Raw genomic sequence first — 27,181 nt, forward strand, 5'->3', positions numbered from 1 at the left:
GCAGTTCTCCTGCCTCAGCCTCCGGAGTAGCTGGGACTACAGGCACACACCACCATGCCCGGCTAATTTTTGTGTTTTTAGTAGAGACGGGGTTTCCCCATGTTGGCCAGGCTGGTCTCGAACCCCTGACCTCAGGTAATCTGCCTGCCTCTTCCTCCCAAAGTGCCGAGATTATAGGCATGAGCCACCGCGCCCAGCCTCCTTTTTCTTTTCTAATTCATTTATAAAAGCTGTTTATATATAAAAGGAGTTATCCTTTTATATCCAATGTGAATATATTTATAATTTTGCTTTTTTCCCTTTGGTGTACAGTGTCTTTTTTTCATACAGAGGTTTTAATATTTCATAGAGACAAATGTATCAGTATTTTCCTTCTTAGATTCTGAGCTTTGTGTTATCTGTAGGAAGGACACGTTTATTCCAAGATGATTTTTACAAACCAATCCATCTTTCCTTTAGTACTCTTGTAGTTCCTCTTAAAGAAAGATGAAGTATTTTATTTATCAAGATTAGTTTCTGGTGGTATAAAGGAGCTAGTATTTCCCTCATTGTTTTAACTCCACCATTGTTTTAACTCCACCGAGTTTTTAAAATAACTGCTTCTTGAAGATATAATTCATATGCCATACAACTTATCCATTTAAAGTATATAGTTCAGTAGTTTTTAATATATTGAGTTGTGAAACCACCACAATCAATTTGACAGCATTTCCAGCACCCCAGAAAGAAACGCCACACCCATTGGTAGCCACTCCTCACTCCGTCCTGCTCCCTCCAGAGCTAGACAACCACAGATCCACTTTCTGTCTATGTCTTTGCCTGTTCTGGACATTTCATATAAAGGGGAATCATATACTACGTGGTCTTTTACGTAGCATAATGTTGTTAAAGTACTTCATTCTTTTTTTGTTGGTGAATAATATTCCATTATATGGATATATCACATTTTATTTAGCCATTCATCAGTTGATAGACATTGGAGTTGTTTTCTACTCTTGCCTATTATGAATAATGCTGCTATGAAAATTCATGTGCTAGGCTTTTAAAAATCATGATAAAATATACATAACAAAAATTACTGTTTTAAGTGTACAGTTCAGTGGCGTTGAGTTGGATATTGCATGGATATACCACATTTTGCTTATCTGTTCATCTGTTGATGGACATTGGGTGTTCCAAGTTTTTGGCTGTGTGAATAGCGTTGCTAGGAACATTGGTGTGCAAATATCTGTTTGAGTCCCTGCTTTTACTTGTTTTGTGTATGTATTCAGAAGCAGAATTGTTGGCCGGGCACGGCGGCTCACACCTATAATCCCAGCAATTTGGGAGGCCGAGGTGGGCGGATCACTTGAGGTCAGGAGTTTGAGACTAGCCTGGCCAACATGGTGAAACCCTGTTTCTACTAAAATTACAAAAATTGGGTTGGGCACGATGGCTCATGCCTGTAATCCCAGCATTTTGGAAAGCCAAAGCAGGTGGATCATCTGAGGTCAGGAGTTCGAAACCAGCCTGGCCAACATAGTGAAATCACATCTTTACTAAAAATACAAAAATTACCTGGACGTGGAGGCATGCGCCTGTAATCCAAGGTACTCAGGAGGTTGAGGCATGAGAATTGCTTGAACCCAGGAGGGGGAGGTTGCAGCGAGCTGAGATTGTGCCACTGCACTCCAGCCTGGATGACAAAAAAAAAAAAGAAGTAGAATCATAGGGTAGTTCTGTGTTTAACTTTTTGAGGAATACCAGACTCTTCTTCCAAACTGCTGCCCCATGTTACATTCCCACTAGGATGTGGTCCGTTACTTCACATCCTTCCCAACGCTTTTTATTTTCCTCTTTATTTTTCATTTTCTCTAATCCTAGTGGGTGTGAAGTATCTTATTGTGTTTTGATTTGCATGTCTCTAATGATTAATGATGTTGAGCATATTTTCATGTGCTTATGGGCCATTTATAAACCTTTAGAGAAATGTCTGTTCACATCTTTTATCCATTTTAAAAATTGAATTGTCTTTTTGTTGTTGAGGTATAAGATTTCTTATAAGATTTCTTTATATATTCTAGATATTAGATGCTTAACAGATAAGCAGGAGAATTGCCTGAACCCAGGAGGTAGAGGTTGCAGTGAGTCGAGATTGTACCACTGCGTTCCAGCCTGGGCAACAGAGGAAGGAGACTGTTTCAAAAACAAACAAAAAAAAAACACAAAACAACAACAACAAAAAAGAAGAAAACAATACTGCAAATACTGTTTTTGACTTTTATTTTATCAAGTGAAAACAGGCTTAGAACAGCATGTGGTGGATTGTAATGATTATATTTGTTTGCTTCTTATCCCTTTTCTTCACCCAGAAAGGGAATATAACAGTCTTTGTGACAAGCAACCGATAGGAAGACTTCTCTTCAGGCAGTTCTGTGATACCAAACCCACTCTAAAGAGGCACATTGAATTCTTGGATGCAGTGGTAAGCAGTTTATCTCCATACTGAGCAACCCACCCAATCTTGTGCTTTTGAAAATGTAAAAACTGGCCGGGCACGGTAGCTCACGCCTGTAATCCCAGCACTTTGGGAGGCTGAGGTGGGTGGATCACGAGGTCAGGAGATCAAGACCATCTGACCAACATAGTGAAACCCCTTCTTTACTAAAATAAAAAAAATTAGCCAGGCGTGGTGGCAGGTGCCTGTAGTCCCAGCTACTTGGGAGGCTGAGGCAGGGGAATCACTTGAACCAGGAGGCGGAGGTTGCAGTGAGCTGAGATTGTGCCACTGTACTCCAGCCTGGATGACAGAGCAAGACTCTGTCCCAAAAAAAAAAAAAAAAGGAAAATGTAAAAACTAGACCTGGGCAATGATGTAGGAGTGGAGGGACTAGTTGTCTTGGTGTCATACTGTCTTCTTAAGACAGAAATCCCTTTAGTCTAAAGTGGTATTTTGTGTAGAATTACATCTCAAGTTTTGGAGCATCACATGTAGTCATTGAATGACTTTGAAACTTGAGGCTTTAATTGTATGAAGATGACAGACTAAATAAGATAATGCTTTTTTAATTTTTTTTTTTTTTTTTTTTTTTTGTGATGGAGTCTCTCTCTGTTGCCCAGGCTGGAGTGCAGTGGCGTGATCTTGGCTCACTGCAACCTCTGCCTCCCGGGTTCAAGCAATTCTCCTGCCTCAGCTTTGTGATCCGCCTGCCTTGGCCTCTCAAAGTGCTGGATTACAGGCATGAGCCACTGCACCTAGCCCTAAGATGATAATGCTTGTTTGGCCACCTGAAAAGTGTCCTTTCTGCACTCAACTGGCCAATGCTCTTAACTTAAAAACGTTTTAACCCAGAAGCATATGGAAGGGACAAAGTTTGTGTAAGAAGAATGATCACTTTGGATGGAATTTACTATGCTCAATAAAGTTTCCAACATTCTCATGTATCGTGTTTGAGATTTACTGTGATTTCCTTATAGGTAAAGAAACTTCATGTTTCTAAATCTTTATGGGTACCATTGGCAAGCCTACAATTTCAGAACTATGAAATTCAGAAGCAAGCAACCAATAGAAAATTGCTGGAATTTAGCAGAAAAGCTCTCACTTTTGTACCAGGGTTATGACCCTTCCTCTCTCTGTTTTGGCCTGTCCTAATTGTTATCAGCAAATATGTATTGAGTGCTTATTATATGCAGACATATATTATATGTCTTACATCATTTAATTTGGATTTGATTTTCCTCTAACACAACTTTTTAAAAACTTTAAAATATATATTTATAATGTATTCTTTTCAGAAAAACATTTGCGGCTGTTTTGTTGTTTGCTTCCTTCCCCCAGATCTCTCCCAGTCCTTTCTTTTCTAGCACTGTTGCTAGAATAAGGTGATTCTTCTTCTTCCTTTTTTTTTTTTTTTTGAGACAGAGGTTTGCTCTTGTCCTCCAGGCTGGAGTGCAGTGGTGTGATCGCAGCTCACTGCAACCTCCGCCTCCCAGATTCAAGCGATTCTCTTGCCTCAGCCTCCTAAGTAGCTAGGACTACAGGCATGTGCCACCACACCCAACTAATTTTTGTATTTTTAGTAGAGACAGGGTTTCTGCATGTTGGCCAGGCTAGTCTCCAACTCCTGACCTCAGGTAATCTGCCCACCTCAGCCTCCCAAAGTGCTGGGATTACAGGCATGAGCCACTGCGCCTGGCCACTTCTTTTTGAAGACAGAGTTCCAACGTGCTGGGCCATGCCTACTCAGTTCGGGGGATGGAACCCAGGGTATAGGTTTTCATGTAGTGGGTAATGTTTGCCAAGCCGCTGTATTTTAAGAATTTAGGGACCTACTATTCTTCCTTATGTTAAAATAGCTAAACTGCATTGTTGAAACTCTATTTTAGGTTGCAGTCTTCTGATATTGTCGTGATACCTGTAGTTATGTGGTGACAGCTGTGTGACTGCGGTTACAGGTTATGTTTTTGTTTTTTCGATGGCAGTTGTGTAGGTTCAGAAATGTCTGTGCCATTTTGTCACGCTTACTGCTTTGACTATCCTGGTGATAGGTGATGACAGGCTCTGTGAGCTTCTCAGGTGAAGGGACTGTGTCTTATTCATTTCGCCCTCATGGCACCTGGCGTGGTTGTTTGCCCTATTTCTTGCTCATTAAATGAATGAAGGCATCTGTATCAGTCAGGATTCAACCAGAAAACCAGAACCCATAGGAGGAGATATTAAGAGATTTATTGCAAGGAATTGGCTTACATAATTGTGGGGTCTGGTTAGGAAAGTCTGAAATCTGTAGGACAGGCTGTCAGGAGGGGCATGGCAGGACTCTCCAGAAATGGGCTGAAGCTCTGTACTCAGGCAGAATTTCTTCCTCCAGGAAGATTCGTCTCTGTTCTTAGCACCTTTCAACTGATTAGGTGAGAGCCACCTGGATTATCTGGCCTAATCTCTTTCCCTTGAAGCCAACTGATTATAGATTTTAATCGCATGTGCAAGTATCGTCCCAGCAGCACCTGGATTTGTGTTTGATTGACTCACTGGGGCTCATAGCCTGCCCTGTTGGCATAGTGAAGGACCGTCGCAGGATCAGACTTGCTTTCTCTTCCGTTAATTGCATACCACACAGTATCCAGAACTCCCAGTGCTGAAGTTTGTTTGTTTGTTTATTTGTTTGTTTGTTTTTGAGACTGAGTCTCGCTCTGTCGCCCAGGTTGGAGTGTAGTAGCATGATCTCGGCTCACTGCAACCTCCACCTCCTGGGTTCAGGCGATTCTTCCTGCTTCAGCCTCTTGAGTATCTGGGATTACAGGTGCCCACCACCACACCCAGCTAATTTTTGTATTTTTAGTAGAGACGGGGTTTCACTATGTTTGCCAGGCTGGTCTCCAACTCCCAGCCCCAGATGATCCGCCTGCCTCGGCTTCCGAAAGTGCTGGGATTACAGACGTGAGCCACTGTGCCCGGCCCTTAGATATCTTTAATGGATGCAGTGTAATATACAGAGTATTATGGGAAGCATTGCTCTAAAACTTCATTAACCTCTTTTAAAAAACTGACTTCTTCCCCCTCATACACCTGACTTTCCGAAAGAAGAGCTGTAGCCGCTTGATCAGTAGAGTTGGTCTGTGGCTCTGAGGATATCAAACCAAAGAATTTGAAACGTAATGAAACATTATTAGTGAAGACGCTTAACTAACTTTCTCTTTTTTTAAGAGATGGGATCTTGCTATGTTGCCCAGGTTGGCCTCGAACTCCTGAACTCAAGTGATCCTCCCAACCTCAGAGTGGCTGGAACTACAGGTATGCACCGCCACATGTGTGGCGCCAGCTTAACTTCTCTTTTTCTTTTCTTCCATCTCTCCAATCAGGCAGACTATGAAGTTGCCAATGATGAGGACCGAAGTGATTATGGACTGTCAATCTTAGATATATTCTTCAACGATAAGGTGTGTTTTCTTCTTTAGAATGAAGATTTGTAAATAAATAATTAGAGTGCATAGCCATTTTTACTCTGGTGGATAAGACATAACATTTGTCAAAAGCTTCAATTTGGCTGGGTGTGGTGGCTGATGCCTGTAATCCCAGCACTTTGGGAGGTTGAGGAAGGAGGATCTCTTTAGCCCAGGAGTTCAAGACCAGCCTGGCCAACATAGTGAGACCATCTCTACAAAAAATAAACAAAAAAAAAAAACTAGCTGGGCATGGTGGCGTGCATCTGTAGTCCCAGCTACTTGGGAGGCTGAGGTGGGAGGATTGCTTGAGCCCAGGACATTGAGGCGACTGTGAGCCAAGGTCGCGCCACTGCATTCTAGCCTGGGTGACAGAGCAAGACCCTGTCTTAAAAAAATAAAAAATAAAGCTGGGCACAGTGGCTCATGCCTATAATCTCAGCACTTTGGGAGGCTAAGGCAGGCAGATTGCTTGAGCTCAGAAGTTTGAGACCAACCTGAGCAACATGGCAAAACCCCATTTCTACAAAAAAAAAAAAACAAAACTAAGCATGGTGGCATGCACCTGTGTTCCCAGCTACTTGGGAGGCTCAGGTGGGAGGATTGCTTGAGCCCAGAAGGTCAAGGCTGCAGTAAGCTGGGATCATACTACTACACTCTAGCCTGGACAAGAGAGTAAGACCCTGTCTCAAAACCACGCCCCAACATTAATTAATTAATCTTAAAACTTTAATTTATTATACATGTTCCTCTTTTGCATTTTTGTTTGATGTCATGGAGAATTAGAACCCCATAAGAAAAAAAATTAGATCGCTTAGAAAATTGATTCAAAGTGGCCAGGCACAGTGGCTCACACCTGTAATCCCAGCACTTTGGGAGGCTGAGGCTGAGGTGGGTGGATCACGAGGTCAGGAGATGGAGACCATCCTGGCTAACATGGTGAAACCCCGTCTCTACTAAAAATACAAAAAGAATTAGCTGGGCATAGTGGCGGGCGCCTGTAGTCCCAGCTACTCGGGAGGCTGAGGCAGGAGAATGGCGTGAACCCGGGAGGCACAGCTTGCAGTGAGCCGAGATCATGCCACTGCACTCCAGCCTGGGCGACAGAGCGAGACTCCGTCTCAAAAAAAAAAAAAAAAAAAAAAAGAAAAAAAGAAAATTGATTCAAAGTATTTAAAGGTTTCAGAATATAGAGTTGGAGAATTTTATTAGTCTCTCTTGGACTAAAAATAACATTTTTTTTCTAAAAGCTTTAATGGGTCATAGCTTTTATGCTTATGACTTACTTGGTTCTTGTAGTTTAGTATGTCACTGAAATTAGAGCTGTAACCTGCTTCCTTTCATGTGACTTCTGTTAGAAGTTCTCAGTTATGAGCAGGGCCCTATATTGTAGGGATGGAAGGAGAACTGGAACAACAGTGATAGCAAACATGTAATTAACACTGCTCTAGGCTGGGTGCAGTGGCTCACACCTGTAACCCTAGCACTTTGGGAGGCTGAGGCGGGCAGATCACTTGAGGTCAAGAATCAGACACAAGCCTGGCCAATATGGTGAAACCCTGTTCTCTACTAAAAATAAAAAAGCCGGGTGTGGTGGTACACGCCTGTAATCCTAGCTACTAGGGAGGCTGAAGCACGAGAATCACTTGAACCTGGGAGGTGAAGGTGGCAGTGAGCTGAGATCGCGCCACAGCACTCCAGCCTGGTCAATAAGTGAGACTCTGTCTCAAAAGAAAAAAAAAAAAAAGTCACAGCTCTAATATGTAATACATTATGTAATTATCACAACAAACCTATGAGTATATACTATTCTCAAGTCTATTTTCACATGATAAGACTGAAAATCAGTGACTAAGTGACTTACCCAAGGTTACACGCCTAGTAAGTGTCAAACCAGGAATCGAACACGTAGAGAATGGAATTAGAGAATAGTGTGGTGAGAATGAGTTCAAAATATTTGGATTTGAAGCATAGCCAACTGGATATAGGGCTATCAACTTAGGGGAGCTTTGTTGTACAAAAGATAGCGTGCCAGAGGGATGCCAGCAGGCCTGTCTAGCAGCGCAAAGATATACGGCAGTGGGTGTCAGCAGTATGATTCAGACCCTAATGAATTTTTCTACCCCAGCCTCCAGCCTTACAGATTACTCTTCTCAAACACAGCTGTTACAACATGAGCATATTTTGTAGGTATCCCCAGGATACTAGTTAGAATGAGTAGAAGTTGCATTTATCTAGTTCTAATTTTTATTTTTATTTTTTCTTTTTTTGAGACAGAACCTCTCTGTGTTGCACAGGCTGGAGTGCAGTGGCGTGATCTTGGCTCACTGCAACCTCTGCCTCCTGGGTTCAAGTGATTCACATGCCTCAGCCACCTGGGTAGCTTGGATTGCAGGCGTGCATCACCACACTTGGCTAAGTTTTGTATTTTTAGTACAGACAGGGTTTCACCAGGTCGGCCAGGATGGTCTTGAATTCCTGGCCTCAAGTGATCTGCCTACCTCGGCCTCCCAAACTTTGGGGATTACAGGTGTGAGCCACCACCCCTGGCTCCATTTATCTAGTTATTTTGTCTTTTTTTTTTTTTTTAATTATTAACTCCCTTTTCTTTCTTCACCTCTCCTGAAGATATACCCATATAGCAAGGGAGGGCATCAAGAAGAAAGAAAGAAAGAAAAAAGAAAGAATTTTGAAATGAATCATGGTAGATATAGCAAATGTGGAAGAGGAAGGAAGGGGAAGTTATACATGTGTGGCTTGGTGCCTTAGTCTGTTTTGTGCTGCTGTAACAGAATGCCAGAGACTGGGTAATTAATTAATTAATTTGTTTATTTTAACTTCTATTTTAAGTTCAGGGGTACATGTGCCGGTTTGTTATATAGGTAAACTTGCATCATGGGGTTTGTTGTACAGGTTATTTCATCACCTAAGTGTTAAGCCTAGTACCCATTAGTTATTTTTCTTGATCTGCTCCTTCCCCCCATCCTCCATCCTCCAATAGGCCCCATCATGTGTTATTCCCCTCTATGTGTCCATGTGTCCTCATCATGTAGCTCCCACTTATAAGTGAGAACATGTAGTATTTGGTTTTCTGTTCCTGTGTTAGTTTGCTAAGAATAATGGCCTCCAGCCCCATCCATGTTCTTGCAAAGAACATGATCATTCTCCTTTTTTATGGCTGCATAGTATTCCATGGTGTATATGTACCCCATTTTTTCTTTATCCGGTTTATCATTGATGGGCATTTATGTTGATTCCATGTCTTTGCCATTATGAATAGTGTTGCAATGAGCATATGCATGCATGGAGACTGGGCAATTTGTAATAAAAAGAAATTTCTTAGCTCACAGTTTTAGAGGCTAGGATGCCCAGTTCAAGGTGCTGTTGGCCTAAAAGGAAGAAGCTGAGACACAAAATGTAATTTAAAGAGTTTACTTGGGCCAGGTGCTGTGGCTCATGCCTATAATCCCAACACTTCGGGAGGCCAAGGTGGGCGGATGACCTGAGGTTAGGAGTTGGAGACCAGCCTGGCCAACATGGTGAAACCTCGTTTCTACTAAAAAAAAAAAAAAATACAAAAATTAGCTGAGTGTGGTGGTGCATGCTTATAATCCCAGCTACTCGGGAGGCTGAGGTGGGACAATAGCTTGAACCTAGGAGGTGGAGGTTGCAGTGAGCCAAAATTACGCCACTGCACTCCAAACTGGGCAATAAAGTGAAACTTCTTCTCAAAAAATAAAAATAAAAAATAAAGCATTTACTTGAGCCAAACTAAAGACAGTTGTGTGGGACACACTTCCAAGTTGCCTTGGGAAGGCTCCATTAGCCTTGGTTACCGGCAGGTTTTGAAAGGCAAAGGGAACAAGGAGTGAGCTGATAGGAAGTTGTTGGACCCGAATTCTCACTGGTTTAAGAGAAAGCAATGATCAGTGTTTGGCTATACATTGTTGAACTACAGAGTGAGAGTATGAGTTACGGTGTCCAGTATATGGCATTTATGGCATCAGTCTAGAGACCACTAGTAAGTGCCTTCAAGAAGTAATTGTTTAGCTCAAGGGGGAGTGAGTCATGACTGCTCTGGGCCTGATAATTTGAAGGGGCTCACATTCCTATAATTTGAAGGGGCTCATATTCCTCAGATAACAAGCTTTTTTTTTTTTTCCCCTTCTTAGTACCGGCATCTGGCAAGGGCCTTCTTGCTGCATGATCACATGGTGGAAGGGCAGAGAGAGAGATTGCTTGCACAATGTCTGAGCATGTACACACAAGAGAGGGCGAACCTACTCCAGAGATAACGCGATAAGGGCATTAGTCCCTTTGTGAAGGTGGAACCTCTTAATTGCCTCTTAATGGTCCCACCTCCCAGTACTGTCACAATGGCAATTAAATGTCATCATGAGCTTTAGAGGGGATGGACAAACTTTAGACAATAGCACTTGGTAATAGAGAGATGTTTATGGGCTGCCTGAAGATGGTATAGCTGGAAAGCTTTTTTTTTTTCCTTTTCTTACCATCAACTGGGGAAACTGCCACATTCTTCCTCTTCCCACCTGATGGCCATGCTCTTGTGCTTTACTGAAACAAAAAACAAACAAATGAAAAGCAATGATTCACATCATTATTGTAGTTTTTCCTTTTCTTGTCTTTTATTTAAAAACAGCAACAATAGGCCGGGTGCAGTGGCTCACGCCTGTAATCCCAGCACTTTGGGAGGCCGAGATGGGCAGATCACAAGGTCAGATCGAGACCATCCTGGCTAACATGGTGAAACCCTGTTTCTACTTAAAAAAATGCAAAAAATTAGCCGGGCATGGTGGCGGGCACCTGTAGTCCCAGCTACTTGGGAGGCTGAGGCAGGAGAATGGTGTGAACTCGGGAGGCGGGGCTTGCAGTGAGCCGAGATCATGCCACTGCACTCCAGCCTGGGTAACAAAGTGAGACTCCGTCTCAAAAAAAACAAAACAAAACAAAAACAAAACCCAAAAAACAACAATAAACTTCTTTTTCTTTTACATACTAAAAAGGAAACCCTTAGGCTAGGTGTGGTGGCTCATGCCTGTAATCCCAGTACTTTGGGAGGCCAAGACAGGAGGATCTCTTGATGCCAGGAGTTCAAGAAAGGGAACTCTTTGAGGTCACTTACTCAAATTTCAACAACCCGTAATATTCAAAGTACCTGAAAGTAAAGCAAGACCATGTGTGCATTCTTGCATTTCTTTATCCAGTCACTCAGACATTGTTAGTTTTTCTTAGTTTTCCTCTCAGGATTCTCAAATATTAAAATTCAGCCAAATTCGAATTTATGGTTTAAAAGAATCATAACCAAAACCAAGTGGGCTTTTCCCTAGGGATACATATTTGGTTTAATATCTGAAAATCAATTAATATAATACACCATATTAATAGAATAAAAGATTTCAAAACCACATGATCATCTTACTAGAAAAAGAAAAAGCACTTGATAAAATCCACACTCCTTCCTAATAAAAGCACTGAGCAAACTAGGAATGAAATTAGTCCATGAAAGTGGAACCTCTTAAATGCCTTTTAATGGTCACAATAACAATTAAACGTCAACATGAGCTTTGAGGCGGAGGGACAAATGTTCAGATGATAGCACTTGATAATAGAGAGATGTTTATGGGCTGCTCAGCCTGATAAATGATATGTATGAAATACCCACAGCCAACATCATAGTTAAATGTGAAAGACTAGGCCGGGCGCGGTGGCTGACGCCTGTAATCCCAGCACTTTGGGAGGCTGAGGTGGGCAGATCACAAGGTCAGGAGTTTGAGACCAGCCTGGCCAGCATGGTGAAACCCCCAACTCTACTAAAAATACAAAAATTAACTGGCCATGGTGGTACACACCTGTAGTCCCAGCTACTCAGGAAGCTAAGGCAGGAGAATCGCTTGAACCCGGGAGGCAGACATTGAAGTGAACTGAGATTGCACCACTGCAGTCTAGCCTGGGCAACAGAGGGAGACTACATCTCAAAAAAAAAAAAAAAAAAGTGAAAAGACTAGATGCTTTCCTTCAAGATTAGGAACAAGACAAGATTGTCCACCCTCATCACTTCTGTTCAATTGGGGGATCAACTGTAAGTTCCATTGTACTGGAGGTTCTAAACAGGGCAATTAGGCAAGAAAAAGAAATAAAAGGTATGGGCAGGGCACGGTGGCTCATGCCTGTGATCCCAGCACTTTGGGAGGCCAAGGCGGGTGGATCACCTGAGGTCAGGGGTTTGAGACCAGCCTGGCCAACATGGTGAAACCTTGTCTTTACTAAAAATACAAAAATTAGCTGGTCACGGTGGTGGGTGCCTGTAATCCCAGCTGCCTGGGAGGCTGAGGCAGGAAAATTGCTTGAACCCCAGAGGAGGAGGTTGCAGTGAGCCGAGGTCACGCCATAGCACTCCTGCCTTGAGACAGAGCAAGACTCTGTCTCAAAAAAAAAAAAAGAAAGAAAGAAAGAAAAGAAAAGAAAAAAAAAAGAAATAAAAGGTATTTAGTTGACATAATCGTGAATATAGAAAATTATAAGGAATTTACACACAAAGAAAAAGACTACTGGAGCTAATAAGTGAGTCTGGTAAGGCTGCAAGATGCTAAATCACTATACGAAATTCAATTGTATACTAGCAATTAAAATCCAAAAAAAAAAAAAAAAAAGAAAGAAATAAAGCAATTTCCTTTGTATAGCATCAAAAAAGAATAAAATACTTAAGAATGAATGTAACAACATAAATGTAACACTTATACTCTGAAAGCTAGAAAGCACTGAAAAAAGTTAAAGAAGACTTCAAGGAATGGAAAGACATCTCGTGTTCATGGATCAGAAGACAATATTGTTAAGATGGCAGTACCCCCCAAATTGATCTATAGATTCAATATAATCCCTATCACAATTCTAACTACCTTTTTTTTTTTTTTTTGCAGAATTGACAAGTAAGCTAATCTTAGAATTCATATAGATAGTCAAGGGACCTGGAATAGTTATAACATTCTTTAAAAAGAGTGTAGTTGGAGGACTCACACTCCTCAATTTCAAAACTTACTACAAAGCTACAATAATCAAGACAGTATGGTTCTGGCATGATGATAGACAGATAGTGGTCAATAGTATGGAATCAAGAGTGCAGACATAAATTCCTGCATTTTGTCTTAGTCCATTTTGTGCTGCTCTAACAGAATACCTGAGATTTGGTAATTTATAAAGAACAGAGATTTATTGCTCACAGTTCTGAAAGCCGGAAGTCCAAGGTCAAGGAGCCCAATCTAGCGAGAGCCCTCTCGCTGCATGATCCGTGCAGAAGAATACGAGGGCGTGCTCACACCTGATAGAGAGGGGGCAGGGGTGGGGAAAGGGGTTGAGCTTAGCTTTTTATCAGGAACCTGCCGCAATACCACAACAATAACAAAACCAATCCTGAGACAGCAGCGTGACTCCATTTATGAGGGGCAGAGTCCTCATGATCTTACCACCTTTGTAAAGGTCCTACCTCTCAACACTGTTGCATCGGGAACTAAGCTACCAACACACGAACTTGGGGGCACACATTCAAACCATAACACATTAACAATCATTAATTGCCTTATCACAAGGATGCCAAGACAGTTCAGCTGGGAGGAAGAATAGTCTTTTCAACAGATGGTACTGGAACAACTGGATAGCCACATGCAGAGAATGACACTGAACCCCTACCTCATTCCATAAGCAAAACTTTAATGCCAAATCCATCAAAGACCTAAATACAGGAGCTAAAACTATACAACTCTTAGAGGAAAGTGTAGGTGTAAGTCTTTAATACCTTGAAATTAGGCAGTGACTTATTAGAGATGATGCCTAAAGCACAAGCATCAAAAGAAAAAATAGATAAACTGAACTTCATCAAAATTTAAAACTTTATACTTCAAAGAACACTATCAAGAAATGAAAACATAACCCACAGAATGGGGAAAAGTATTTGTAAATCAAATACTGGTAAGGGTCTAGGATCCAGAATATATAAATAACTCTTACAACGCAACCATAGAAAGATGACCCAATTTTTTTTTTTCTTTTTTTTTTTGGAGACATGTCTGGCTCTGTGGCCTAGGCTGGAGTGCAGTGGCGTGATCTTGGCTCACTGCAAGCTCCGCCTCCTGGGTTCACGCCATTCTCCTGCCTCAGCCTCCTGAGTAGCTGGGACTACAGGCACCCGCCACCATGCCCGGCTAATTTTTTTTGTATTTTTAGTAGAGACGGGGTTTCACTGTGTTAGCCAGGATGGTCTTGATCTCCTGACCTCATGATCTGCCCACCTCGGCCTCCTAAAGTGCTAGGATTACAGGCATGAGCCACCGCGCCCAGCCCAATTTTTTAAAATAGGAAAGTAAAGGTAATTTTCAACACAGAAAAACAAGCATATTTCTGCAAAATCCACCCTCCCTTCCCTCTCCACCAGTGGTCTTTCCCATCAGAATTTCCTGTGCCTAAAATTTGAAAAAGCAAGGCACTGAGTCATTTGATATATTTGCCCTGGTAACTACTTACTCTGAAAAACAATGAATGTTCCTTAATGTAAAGCCCCAGAAGTCTCAGTTCTGCATCACGCTGGTAGTTCTATACCTCACCTTGCCATACTTCAGGTCACCTTAGCTTACCTCCCTCTCTCTCGTGGATATTAGAAGCACTGCTTTTCCTTTGTGTGGGAATAAATAACTATTAATATAAAAATTTTCTATGATATTGAAAATGGGAACACTATTTGGTGTTAATCATTAAATGGTCTTAATGGAATCAACCTGCTATTTAGTTTCAGAAAAATTGAGACCTTTGGAGGGGAAATAAGACTGTTAAAATATTGTCTTTGTCTTCAGAGAACATTTTATCTTGTTTTCTGCTGTGTCCAGTGCCTGGAACAATGCAGATTTGTGGGGCAAATGAGTGAATGAACAAACTTCTTTTCTTTCTTTTTTCTTTGCTTTTTTTTTTTTTTTTTTTTTGAGACAGAGTCTTGCTCTGTCATGAGGCTGGAGTGCGGTGGCGCGATCTTGGCTCACTGCAAACCTTTGCCTCTTGGGTTCAAGTGATACTCCTGCCTCAGCCTCCTGAGTAGCTGGGACTTACAGGCACGTGCCATCATGCCCAGCTAATTTTTTTTTTTTGTATTCTTAGTAGAGATAGGGTTTCCCCATGTTGGCCAGGATGGTCTCGATCTCTTGACCTCGTGATCTGCTAGCCTCAGTCTCCCAAAGTACTGGGATTACAGGCGTGAGCCACAGTGCCTGGCCCAAACTTCTTTTCTTAAATAGGAAAATGAACGGACCCATCTTATTCTTATGACAGCCTTGCTGCATAGAAAGAAAGGACTGGAGAGTCCAGCAGGGTGTGTGTGGTTCAGTCTCGGCTCTCCCCTTGGTGATGTGGGCGCACCGGAGAGGGACTTTCCAAGTCTCTCCTCATCCATCAGTGGGTTGTTGTGGGGCTAAATGAGATGATATATGTGTGTGTATGTGTGTGTGTGTATATATCTGTGTGTGTGTGTATATTTTTTTTGAGATGGAGTTTCATTCTTGTTGCCCAGGCTGGAGTGCAGTGGCGTGATCTTGGCTCACTGCAACCTCTGCCTCCTGGGTTCAAGTGATTCCCCTGCCTCAGCCTCCTGAGTAGCTGAGATTACAGGCGCCTGCCACCACACCCAGCTAATTTTTGTATTTTTAGTAGAGACAGCGTTCATCATGTCGGTCAGGCTGGTCTTGAACTCCTGACCTCAGGTGATCCACCCTCCTCGGCCTCCCAAAGTAGTGGGATTACAGGCATAAGCCACCACGCCCGCCCGAGACCATAGATATTTAAATGCCTCAAATGTATCAGATAGTTTAAATGGCAGCTACTAATCATGATTAATTGTGATAACATTGTTGATTTTTTTAAACGTGAGTTTTCTCATTGTTTACTATATTTCAACTTATGTTAGGAAATAACTGATTTATAAACACATATTTCCTCTGGTCGCTTGGCCCTATCACAGTCAGAAGTCAGTCTAGAATGCATTTCTTGTTTCGGTTACAAGCACACAATTGAGCATGACGTGGGTATTTTTTCACTGAATCTGGACAGTGGTTTTGTCATGTGTTTCCTTTTTCCAGAATTCTCTGGATGAGGGTTAAAGAGAGTGGGGCCTGGGCACGTGGAACACTGTGAGTGGGAATGTAGAGTGGTGGAGCCGTTTTGGAAGGCAGTTTCACAATAAATATGAATGTTTAAAATGCTTGCATCTTTTTGAGCTGGTAATTCTGTTTTTAGGAATCTAGCCTATAGAAAAATACACGTGTATAGAGACATTCATGGTGGTGCTGTTGGTGTGGGAAAATTGGCAACTAGGATGTAACTGGGGACAGATAAACTCATACACCGGAAGACTGTGCAGTCACTCAAGAAAATGGGGTAGCTCTGTAAACGTCAGCACATACTTCAAACCCTGGACCCAGGTTGGGCACAGTGGCACATGCCTGTAATCCTAGCACTTTTGTAGGCTGAGGTGGGCAGATCGATTAAGGTCAGGAGTTCAAGACCAGCCTAGGCCACATGGCTGTCCAAAAAATACAAACATTAGCCAGGTACAGCTGGGCACAGTGGCTCACACCTGTAATCCCAGCACTTTGGAAGGCTAAGGCCTTCCAAAGGATCACTTGAGATCAGCAGTTCAAAATTAACCAGGCGTGGTGGTGGGCACCTGTAATCCCAGCTGCTCAGGAGGCTGAGGCAGGAGAATCGCTTGAACCCGGGAGGTGGAGCTTGCAGTGAGCCAAGATTGTGCCACTGCACTCCAGCCTGGGCCACAGAACAAGACTCCATCTCAAAAAAATTAGCCATGCCGGGCACGGTGGCTCAAGCCTGTAATCCCAGCACTTTGGGAGGCCGAGACGGGTGGATCACGAGGTCAGGAGATCGAGACCATCCTGGCTAACACGGTGAAACCCCGTCTCTACTAAAAAATACAAAAAAAAAAAAAACAAACAAAAAAAACTAGCCGGACGAGGTGGCGGGCGCCTGTAGTCCCAGCTACTCGGGAGGCTGAGACAGGAGAATGGCAGGAACCCGGGAGGCGGAGCTTGCAGTGAGCTGAGATCCGGCCACTGCACTCCAGCCTGGGCGACAGAGCAAGACTCTGTCTCCAAAAAAAAAAAAAAAAAAAAAAATTAGCCAGGTGTGGTGGCATGCGCCAGTAGTCCCAGCTACTTGGAAGGTGGAGGTGGGAGGATTGCATGAGCCCAGGAGGTCCTTTTTTTAAAAGGCTGAATAATATTCTGCTCTACGTATATACTACATGTTATTTATCCATTCATCCACAGACACCTGCGTTGTTTCCACTTTGGGCTACGATGAATTATGCTGCAATGAACATGGGTGTGCAGATACCTCTTTGAGACCCTGCTTTCCATTCTGTGTGTGTGTGTGTGTGTGTTTTGTTTTGTTTTATTTGGAGATGGAGTTTTGCTCTTGTTGCCCAGGCTGGAGTGCAGTGGCACGATCTCAGCTCACTGCAACCCCCACCTCCCAGGTTCAAGCATTCTCCTGCCTTAGCCTCCTGAGTGGCTGGGATTACAGGCGTCTGCCACCACGCCTGGCTAATACTTTGTACTTTTACTAGAGATGGAGTTTCACCATGTTGGCCAGGCTGGTCTCAAAACTCCTGACTTCGGGTGATCCATCCACCCACCTTGGCCTCCCCAAGTGCTGGGATTACAGGTGTGAGCCATCGTGTCAGGCCCTCTGTCCTGTGTGTGTTTTGATGTGCATCAGAGAAGATCTGAAGAGGCAGACAATAGCAGAACACTGGAGAGTGGGCCTAGCATGGAGGGGCGGGTGGCACTTTGACTTACATTGTATACACTTTGTGTTTCATTTTTTTACAATAGGCATTAGGTTCTGTTTACTAGTAAGTTATGAAATCACTAATGGTTATGTATTTGGTTTGTACTATATTAAGTTGGCAGCCCCTTTACCAGAAATACCTCCAGATGTTGTGAGAGAATGTAGATTGGGACTGAAGGAGGAGAACCCTTCCAAAAAAGTCTTTGAGGAATGTACTAGGTAAGTGGTTCATGCCGAGCCCTGCATATATTGTCTGTGACTAACCCCGAGACAGACAGCTTACAGGAGGTTTCTCTGCATAAAACAAGTTCTTGGAGTGTAGTTGACCCTTGAGCAACATGGGCATTAGGGACGCTGATACCACCCAACCCTCTGCGCAGTTGAAAATATGTGTATAACTTTTGACTCTCCCCAAAGCTACTGTTGACCAGAGGCCTTACCGATAACATAAACAGCGATGAACACATATTTTATATGTTATGTGTATTATGTGCTATACTTTTACAATAAAGTATGCTAGAAAAAGAAAGTGTTATTAAGATAATCATAAGGAAGAGAAAATATAATTCCTATTCACAAAGTAGAAATAGATCATCATAAAGGTCTTCATCCTTGTCATCTTCACATTGAGGAGGCTGAGGAGAAGGAGGAAGAGGAGGGGCTGGTCCTGCTGTCTCAGGGGTGGCAGGAACGGAAGAAAATACACGCATAAGTGGCTCCTGGCATCTCAACTCGAATTGTCCAAGGGTCAACTGTACTTTACCCATTAAAATGATTACTTTCTCTAGAAAGAGGTGAATGAAGAGTAATAATTCTGTGTACACATGAGGCACACTGAAAGGGGTCCCATCGTTTAGCGCCAGTATCCTAGCATCCTAGGGGAGTGGCACACCTAAGCCTGTGCAGCCAGAGCATGGTGGGGCTGGGGCTGGAACCTGTGATGCTTTAATGATGCGACTGCCTTGAAAATAACAAACAGGCCAGGCTCGGTGGCTCATGCCTGTAATCCCAGCATGTTGGGAGGCCGAGGCGGGCAGATCACTTGAGGCCAGGAGTTCAAGACCAACCTGGTCAACATAGAGAAGCCCCATCTCTACAAAAAAAATACAAAATTTAGCCAGGCATGGTGGTGTGTGCCTGTAATCCCAGCTACTCAGGAGGCTGAGGCACGAGAATCACTTGAACCTGGGAAGCAGAGGGAGCAGTGAGCTGAGATCACACCCTGGGCAACACAGTGGGACTCTGTCTCACAAATAAATAAATAAATAAATAAATAAATAAATACATGCACTCCAGCCTGGAGACTCTGTCTCACAAATAAATAAATAAATAAATGAATGAATGAATGAATGAATGCATGCACTCCAGCCTGGGCAACACAGTGAGACTCTGTCTCACAAATAAATAAATAAATAAATAAATAAATAAATGCACTCCAGCCTGGAGACTCTGTCTCACAAATAAATAAATAAATGAATGAATGAATGAATGCACTCCAGCCTGGGCAACACAGTGGGACTCTGTCTCAAAAATAAATAAATAAATAAATAAATAAATAAATGCACTCCAGCCTGGAGACTCTGTCTCACAAATAAATAAATGAATGAATGAATGAATGAATGCACTCCAGCCTGGGCAACACAGTGGGACTCTGTCTCAAAAATAAATAAATAAATAAATAAATAAATAAATGCACTCCAGCCTGGAGACTCTGTCTCACAAATAAATAAATGAATGAATGAATGAATGAATGCACTCCAGCCTGGGCAACACAGTGAGACTCTGTCTCAAAAATAAATAAATAAATAAATGCACTCCAGCCTGGAGACTCTGTCTCACAAATAAATGAATGAATGAATGAATGAATGAATGAATGCACTCCAGCCTGGGCAACACAGTGAGACTCTGTCTCAAAAATAAATAAATAAATAAATAAATAAATGCACTCCAGCCTGGGCAACACAGTGGGACTCTGTCTCAAAAATAAATAAATAAATAAATAAATAAATAAATAAATAAATAAATGCACTCCAGCCTGGAGACTCTGTCTCAAAAATAAATAAATGAATGAATGAATGAATGAATGAATGCACTCCAGCCTGGGCAACACAGTGAGACTCTGTCTCAAAAATAAATAAATAAATAAATAAATAAATAAATAAATGCACTCCAGCCTGGGCAACACAGTGAGACACTGTCTCAAAAATAAATAAATAAATAAATAAATAAAATAAAAAACAAGGCTTTCTCTGTCTATCTGGCTTTCTCTTGAGGTGTGGGTACTCTGCACACTGAGGAGCTGGGTTAGATGCTTATTCCTTTAGTGAGAATTCAGTGGCCAATTCTACATCCCACAGATAAATGGCATGCATCCCATCTTTCTCCTAGCCAGGTGTATGGCACTGGGCTAGAACCCTTCCCTCTGTCCCTCAGCCCCCTCCTCTGAAAATGGATTAGAGTAAATGGATTAGAGTAAATGTAAATATTTTCAATTTCAAGTCATCTTTTACTTATTCTTGTTGGATATTCACATTAATGGTATTCTAGTGTTTGTGATTTGAACTGTTTTGCAAGAAGATGTTGTCTCTGGCTGGGCACCATGGCTCATGCCTATAATCCCAGCACTTTGGGAGGCCAAGGCAGAAAGATTGTGTGACCTCAGGAGTTCGAGACCAGCCTAGGCAACATGGTGAAACCCTGTCTCTAATACAAAAATTAGCCAGGCATAGTGGTGCTTGCCTATAGTCCCAGCTATTCAGAAGGCTTGAGGTGGGAGGATCAGTTGAGCCTGGGAGGTCAAGGCTGCAGTGACTGTGACCTCACCACTACCCTCCAGCCTGGGTGACAGAGCCAGACCAAAAAAAAGAAAAGAGATGTTGGCTTCATGGCTCCATTTGATTGCTTCTCTGGTATAGCAGACAGGACAGGCTTGGTCTGTGCTCTCTGATACTGATCCTGGGACATTGTGGTAAGAATCAGATTTCTTCCTGTCTTCATCTGGGATGTCACAGAAGCCAGGAAGGGCCAATCTTTCATTCCACACTTTTATTCTTCACATCCCTGTTCTGGGCATGTACACACCCTAAACTCTTTCTTGTACATGTGCACTAAGAGACATGTAATAGTAATAACACAACAATAATAAAGCTAGGCTTCATGGCTCACATCTGTAGTGCCAGTGCTTTGGGAGGCTGAGGAGGGAGGATTGCTTGAGGCCAGGAGTTCAAGGCCGCAGTGAGCCATGATTGTGCCATTGCACTCTGGCCTGGGCAACAGAGTGAGACCCTGTCTCTAAACAACACCACCAACAAAAAATAACAAAACAATAATAAATGTTTGGAAGTATTAATGCGTTTACCTGCTCACAGTAACCCTATGAAGTAGGCATGATTATTATTTCTGTTTTACAGAAGGAGAAACTGAGGCCATAGAGGTTGGGTAAGTTGGCTCAGGTCCCTCAGCCAGTGAGTGGCTGAAGCAGGACGTGCAGCAGCCCATGGCTTTGACTTCTGTGCTGTCCTCCAGGGGACCCTTCCACTGTGCCTTGCACATGGGAAGCGTGCTGCTTGACAACGGAACAGCTGACGCCCTCACTCCCAAGAAGGGAATGCATCCTTCTATTTCACTGCTCTTTGCATTCATTCTATTTCACTTCTATTTTCACTTACAGCGTTAGAACCTAATGTGGACTTTTATAATTGCAAATTCAAACTATTGAATTGTGTGTATGATTGCCTTTCCCATATTCAGTGCCTATTAATGTGCTAAAACATACTTGTTTTTACTTCTTAATACAGCAAATGTATATAATTTTGTAAAATCTTTTTCTAGAGTTACCCATAACTACTTAAAAGGGGAACCATTTGAAGAATACCAAGAAAGCTCATATTTTTCTCAGTTTTTACAATGGAAATGGCTGGAAAGGTATGTTCTAATTTTAAACTCAATAAAAGCCAGTTGAGGTGGCACACGCCTGTAGCCCCAGCTACTCAGGAGGCTGAGGCTGGAGGATTGCTTAAGCCCAAGACTTGAAGGCTATAGTATGAGATGATCATTCCTGTGAATAACCACTGCACTCCAATCTGGGCAATGTAGCAAGACCCCATCTCTAAAAAAGAAAAAAAGAAAAGAGACCTCAATAAAACAAGTGTTAATTTCTCATGATACATACTGATTGACATAGACTTTTCCATCTGTCAAAATACAATTAGAAATTTTGAGTTGTATATGATATTTTTATACAGAAATTTTCATAGGTATTAGTATTGTACAATTTCTTCTAATTTAATAGACTCTGTTCTGTCTTTTTAAAATGGCAGGTATCCCTGTTGTTTCAGTGACTAGAAAATAAAACTTAGCTTAGATTTTTGGTGATAGAATAGGATGCAGTGGGTGGCACCTGGCAGTTAAAACCTGCTCAGCCTCTTACTGTTTATGTGGCCTCAGGTAAGTGGCTTAGCCTGTATGAGTGGCAGGTCCTTGTTCTGTAAATTAGAGGTAATTATAGAATCTGCCTCCTTGCACCATTGCTAGGATCACCTGGGAAATGTGTGTACAACGCTTATAGCACAATGTTTGGTGCACAAAATAAGTACTTAAAAAGTGTTAGCTGCGGGCCGGGTGCAGTGGCTCACACCTGTAATCCTAGCACTTTGAGAGGCCGAGGCGGGTGGATCACCTGAGGTCAGTAGTTCGAGACCAGCCTGGCCAAAATAGTGAAACCCGTTTCTACTAGAACTACAAAAATTAGCCAGGCGTGGTGGCGTGCACCTGTACTCCCAGCTACTTGGGAGGCTGAGGCAGGAGAAATTGCTTGAACCCGGGAGGTGGAGCTTGTGGTGAGCTGAGGTGGCTCCACTGCACTCCAGCCTGGGTGACAGAGTGAGACTCTGTCTCAAAAAAAAAAAAAGGGTTAGCTGCTAGTAGTGTTATTATTAGTACTATTACTATTGATCGATTAAATTTCCAGTTCTTGCTTATACATGCTGTTTTTGAGGCATTGGGTATAAACATCTTTGAGGTTCTTTTTTCAAAGGATGGCACAATGTATATATGTCATCTTCCTCACCTGCTTTCTGACAGGTTGAGAGGGGTCTACCCAAGTCTACACCGGCAGTTATGAACATACACATTTCCTAGTGTCAGCTGGTTTCAGACCTGTCTTTAGTTAGTAAGGATAATTGGACTGTTCTGCCTTTTGCTTCAGTGTCTTAAATGTTAATTAAGATTAATTGACTGGGTGGTGGCTCACACCTATAATCCCAGCACTTTGGGAGGCTGAGGCAGGAGAATCACAAGGTCAGGAGTTTGAGAACAGCCTGGCAAACATGGTGAAATTCCGTCTCTACTAAAAATACAAAAAATTAGCTGGATGTGGTGGCGGGCGCCTGTAATCCCAGCTACTCGGGAGGATGAGGCAGGAAAATTGCTTCAACCCAGGAGGCGGAGGTTGCAGTGAGCTGAGATCGTGCCACTGCACTCGAGCCCTGGCGACAGAATGAGACTCCATCTCAGAAAAAAAAAAAAAAAGGATGAATTAATTGCTCTTAGAGCAAGTCAAGAGCTGTCCTGCTAGAGGGAGCCACAGTCCCTGAGCACAGACACCCTTTGTCCTGGGCATCCCCTTTGAGCAGAATGGTTCAATAAATGAGGCGAAGACAAGCGCTGGTTAGTCTTTTCTGTTTTAAAAGAACAATGCAATGTGGACCTGAAACTTATTTTTCTCATTGATTAGGCAGCCCGTAACCAAGAACACATTTAGACATTACAGAGTTCTAGGAAAAGGCGGATTTGGAGAGGTGAGTAATGGGAGCCAGTTCCGAGCAGCGCTGCTAGCTGGGTGGGCAGCAAGGTCCTGAGAACACGGCTTCAGGTAACGCATCAACTCTCCCAGTACACTGTTGCCTTAGTGGGCGTTTTGGGAATCATCTTAGCCGACTGTGAGAATCCACATGGAATTTTGAGCAAAAGGTTTTGAAGAATCCCTTCTCTTGGTGACTTCACCTTTTACCTCATAGTTCTGAAGAAGCTGGTTTCCATGCTTGATGCCCCAGCTCAGTCACTTTGCCCAGATGGAAAGATGATTCTGCTCCTGTATTGTGGAATTTCCATGATTCTATTTCCGTAAATTTAAGACTGACCCCAAATTCACATAGTACAGAGTGAATTATTAAATATACTTACGTAACCCTGCTCTGTTTGGACATGTATGTACCTCATACCTACATCAAAAGGTGTTTGGAAATGTGTCAATTTGGGAAAATCCTAAGGAAATGACTCACAGACTCACGAGGGATTTTTTGTTTGTTTGTCTGTCTGTTTGTTTGTTTGAGATGGAGTTTTGCTCTTCTTGCCCAGGCTGGAGTGCAATGGCGTGATCTCGGCTCACCGCAACCTCCGCCTCCTGGGTTCAACCGATTCTCCTGCCTCAGCCTCCCGAGTCGCTGGGATTACAGGCATGCGCCACCACACCTGGCTAATTTTTGTATTTTTAGTAGAGGAGGATTTCTCCATGTTGGTCAGGCTGGTCTTGAACTCCCGACCTCAGGTGATCCGCCCTCCTCAGCCTCCCAAAGTGCTGGGATTACAGGTGTGAGCCACCGTGCCCGGCCTGGGGTGTTGTTTAAATATGATGGGTCTCCTAGATGGAGACCACTGTAGTTGGCGGATGGAGAACAGCAGCAGTTCTGGTCTGGGGAATTTAAAAGAATGTTAATTACCTTATTAATTACCTGGAGTGATCATATGGAGTTCAAGAACTTACAAGCCCCTAAGAGCCAGGCAAGTCATTGCCAAACTAACACTGTATGTTTAACTCAGAAGCAGGTTACACTGCCTGGGTGTGACTCAGATATTATTGCTCCCATATCACATTCAAAGCAAAAGCCACTAGCATTGGCTTGAAGTTAATTAGAAAGCTGACCTAGGAGGCAGCACACTGCAACCGAGATCTGTCATGCACCTGCAGCTTGACATGACAAGAAATTGGCCAACATAGTCATGACTTCAGTAACAGTACTGTCCCTCTGCTACAGTTCCAGAGGCCGTGAAGAATATTTTGCCTAATCCAGTCAAATGCTTGCTCTCGTCCCTCCATGACAGATATTTCTGTAAGAAATCCGCCCTCTGTTTGAGTTTGTCCTAGAACAGGAGAGTCATTTTCTCACTTCGAGTCTTGCTAATCTGCCTCTAATGATCTGCAAAAGTAAAGACTCAGATTTTGTGAAAGAGCAGAGGAAACATTTCTGGAACGTAGGTCATGTGTTTACAAAGGAATGAAAGTCTAATTATAGCCACATGTCAGTTTATAAAACATGTCAGTCCTGATAGGATTCAACAGGGACATGTTAGCAAATTTTAGCTATTGTGAAAGACCTGGTGCTGGGTGCGGTGGCTCACACCTGTAATCCTAGCACTTTGGGAGGCCAAGGTGGGCGGATCACTTGAGCCCAGAAGTTCCAGACCAGCCTAGGCAACATGGCAAGACCCCCTCTCTATTTAAATATTTAATATAAATAAATACATAAAAAAGAAGACAAGAAAGACTTAGTATAATTATGATTGTATAGATTACTTTTTAACAGATTTACTTGGGTTCCCAAACGAATGACCGGCTGCACGAATCAAGCGTGGCAGTTTTCAGCAGACTTGCTCTGGAGGCAGTGTGCTCTCCGTCAAGGCCCAGAGGCAGTGAGCAGTCAGCCCACTCCTACTCTGAATGCCTGTCGGAAGGAGCCCTGCTCGCCCTAATGCGGGGACAGCCTCGGTGCCCTTTAATCCAGATTCTAATCGTGCATTTGCTTTTTCCAAGTGCTAGCACTTCCTCTAGTGGTCTTGAGAGAGCAAACGTAGTTGGTTTTATTTTGTCAACAGTAATTCTTTCGCTTATGCTTGAAGTCCTCCGAAATTAATTTGTAGGGTCCTGAGTGAGCACAATGGTAAGGGAATTGAGTAGACATCTCTGCTGTCATGGTGTTAGGCCGCAGACTGTAGTGGAAGGAGCACGTACTCAGATGTGGACAGACCTGAGGTCAGGGTCCTGTCGTATCACTTCCAGCAGTGTGATCTTGGGCCCGCCATGGCGATCTCATCTCTCGCAGGGAAATAATCGGCCCTGCCCGCCAGGCTGCGTAAGCCAGTGAGTGACAGCCAGTGAGTGTTCACCCCCAGCTGTTAGCACAGTGCCTGACACTCTTGTCCGCTTTCCATTCCCTGTCTCTGATTGGCCAATTCCACTTAGAATAACTTTTTAAAAATTAATGATAAAGAGAGATGAAGAGATTTTTATGCCAAGTCTTAATAGTAAGAAAATGATTAAATACATTTTGCGATAGTCACATTTTAGGAAAACATTTCATGATAGGAAAATAGTCACACAATAAGATTTTTAAAAAGGAGGTTAAGAAATATTACCTATTTTACAATATGAGACCAGTTTTGCCATCAAAGGCTGGGGTGGTGGGGAACAGGGTATGTATTCTTGCATACCCATGTAAGAAGGTGGGCCTAGAATCAAATAGAACAAAATATTAACAGTGATTATCTTGGAATTGCAGGTGAGTTTTTAATCACTGTCCTTCTTACTTCCAATATTTTCCACAATTAACTTTGTATTTATTTTACCACCAAAATTGTTTTATTGGTAGATAAAATTATATCATGTCTTACGTTTGCTTTTAAAGCAGTCCCCTGTGGGGTGTGCAATGGATGGGAGTTGGAAGAAACAGTAGCCTAATGTTGATGACACAGAGGCAGGGGGACCAGAACCTGAGGCTCATGATACTATTTTTTCCACTTTTGTATGTTGGAAATTTTTCATGACATAAAGTTAAAATAATACATAAATACTACTTTAAGAAGTAATAGAATAAAGATATAAAAATTGTGAATTATATGAAATATATTTCCTTATACTCTTGACTTTTTAAATTAAAAATTCAAGAATCTTTTTAGGCCAGGCACAGTGGTTCACACCTGTTAATCCCAACATGGCGTCTCTACTAAAAATACAAGAAAAATTAGCCAGGCATGGTGGCGGGCACCTGTAATCCCAGCTACTCCGGAGGCTGAGGCAGGAGAATCCTGAGATGGAGTCTCACTCTGTCACCCAGGCTGGAGTGCAGTGGCACGATCTCGGCTCATTGCATCCTCTGCCTCCCAGGTTCTAGTGATTCTTCTGCCTCAGCCTCCAGAGTAGCTGGGATTACAGGCACCCGCCACCATGGCTGGTGAATTTTTTTTTTTTTTTCATATTTTTAGTAGAGATGGGGTTTCACCATGTTGGCCAGGCTGGTTTCGAACTCCTGACCTCAGGTGATCTGCCTGCCTTGGCTTCCCAAAGTGCCGGGATTATAGGCATGAACCACCATGCCCAGCTGAAAAAGAATCTTTTTAGTTTTAC

General features: G+C 42.7%; 1 protein-coding gene across 5 annotated transcripts in view; it reads left to right on the forward strand.

Moving 5' to 3' along the window:
- GRK4 (G protein-coupled receptor kinase 4) overlaps positions 1-27,181 on the forward strand; it is a 75,516-nt gene that overhangs the window by 22,851 nt on the left and 25,484 nt on the right. For 4 of the 5 annotated variants that reach the window (XM_025385363.1, XM_025385365.1, XM_025385367.1 and 1 more), the window contains 5 exons: positions 2,352-2,464; positions 5,839-5,916; positions 17,897-18,000; positions 21,613-21,705; positions 23,516-23,579. In XM_025385363.1, the coding sequence (XP_025241148.1) occupies positions 2,352-2,464; positions 5,839-5,916; positions 17,897-18,000; positions 21,613-21,705; positions 23,516-23,579 (452 nt within the window). Of the gene's footprint in view, positions 1-2,351; positions 2,465-5,838; positions 5,917-17,896; positions 18,001-21,191; positions 21,220-21,612; positions 21,706-23,515; positions 23,580-27,181 lie in introns of all 5 variants that reach the window. The other variant, XM_025385368.1, reaches the window with a different exon arrangement.

The sequence above is a fragment of the Theropithecus gelada genome, chromosome 5, assembly GCF_003255815.1.
Source record: "Theropithecus gelada isolate Dixy chromosome 5, Tgel_1.0, whole genome shotgun sequence".
In the NCBI taxonomy this organism is placed as follows: domain Eukaryota; kingdom Metazoa; phylum Chordata; class Mammalia; order Primates; family Cercopithecidae; genus Theropithecus; species Theropithecus gelada.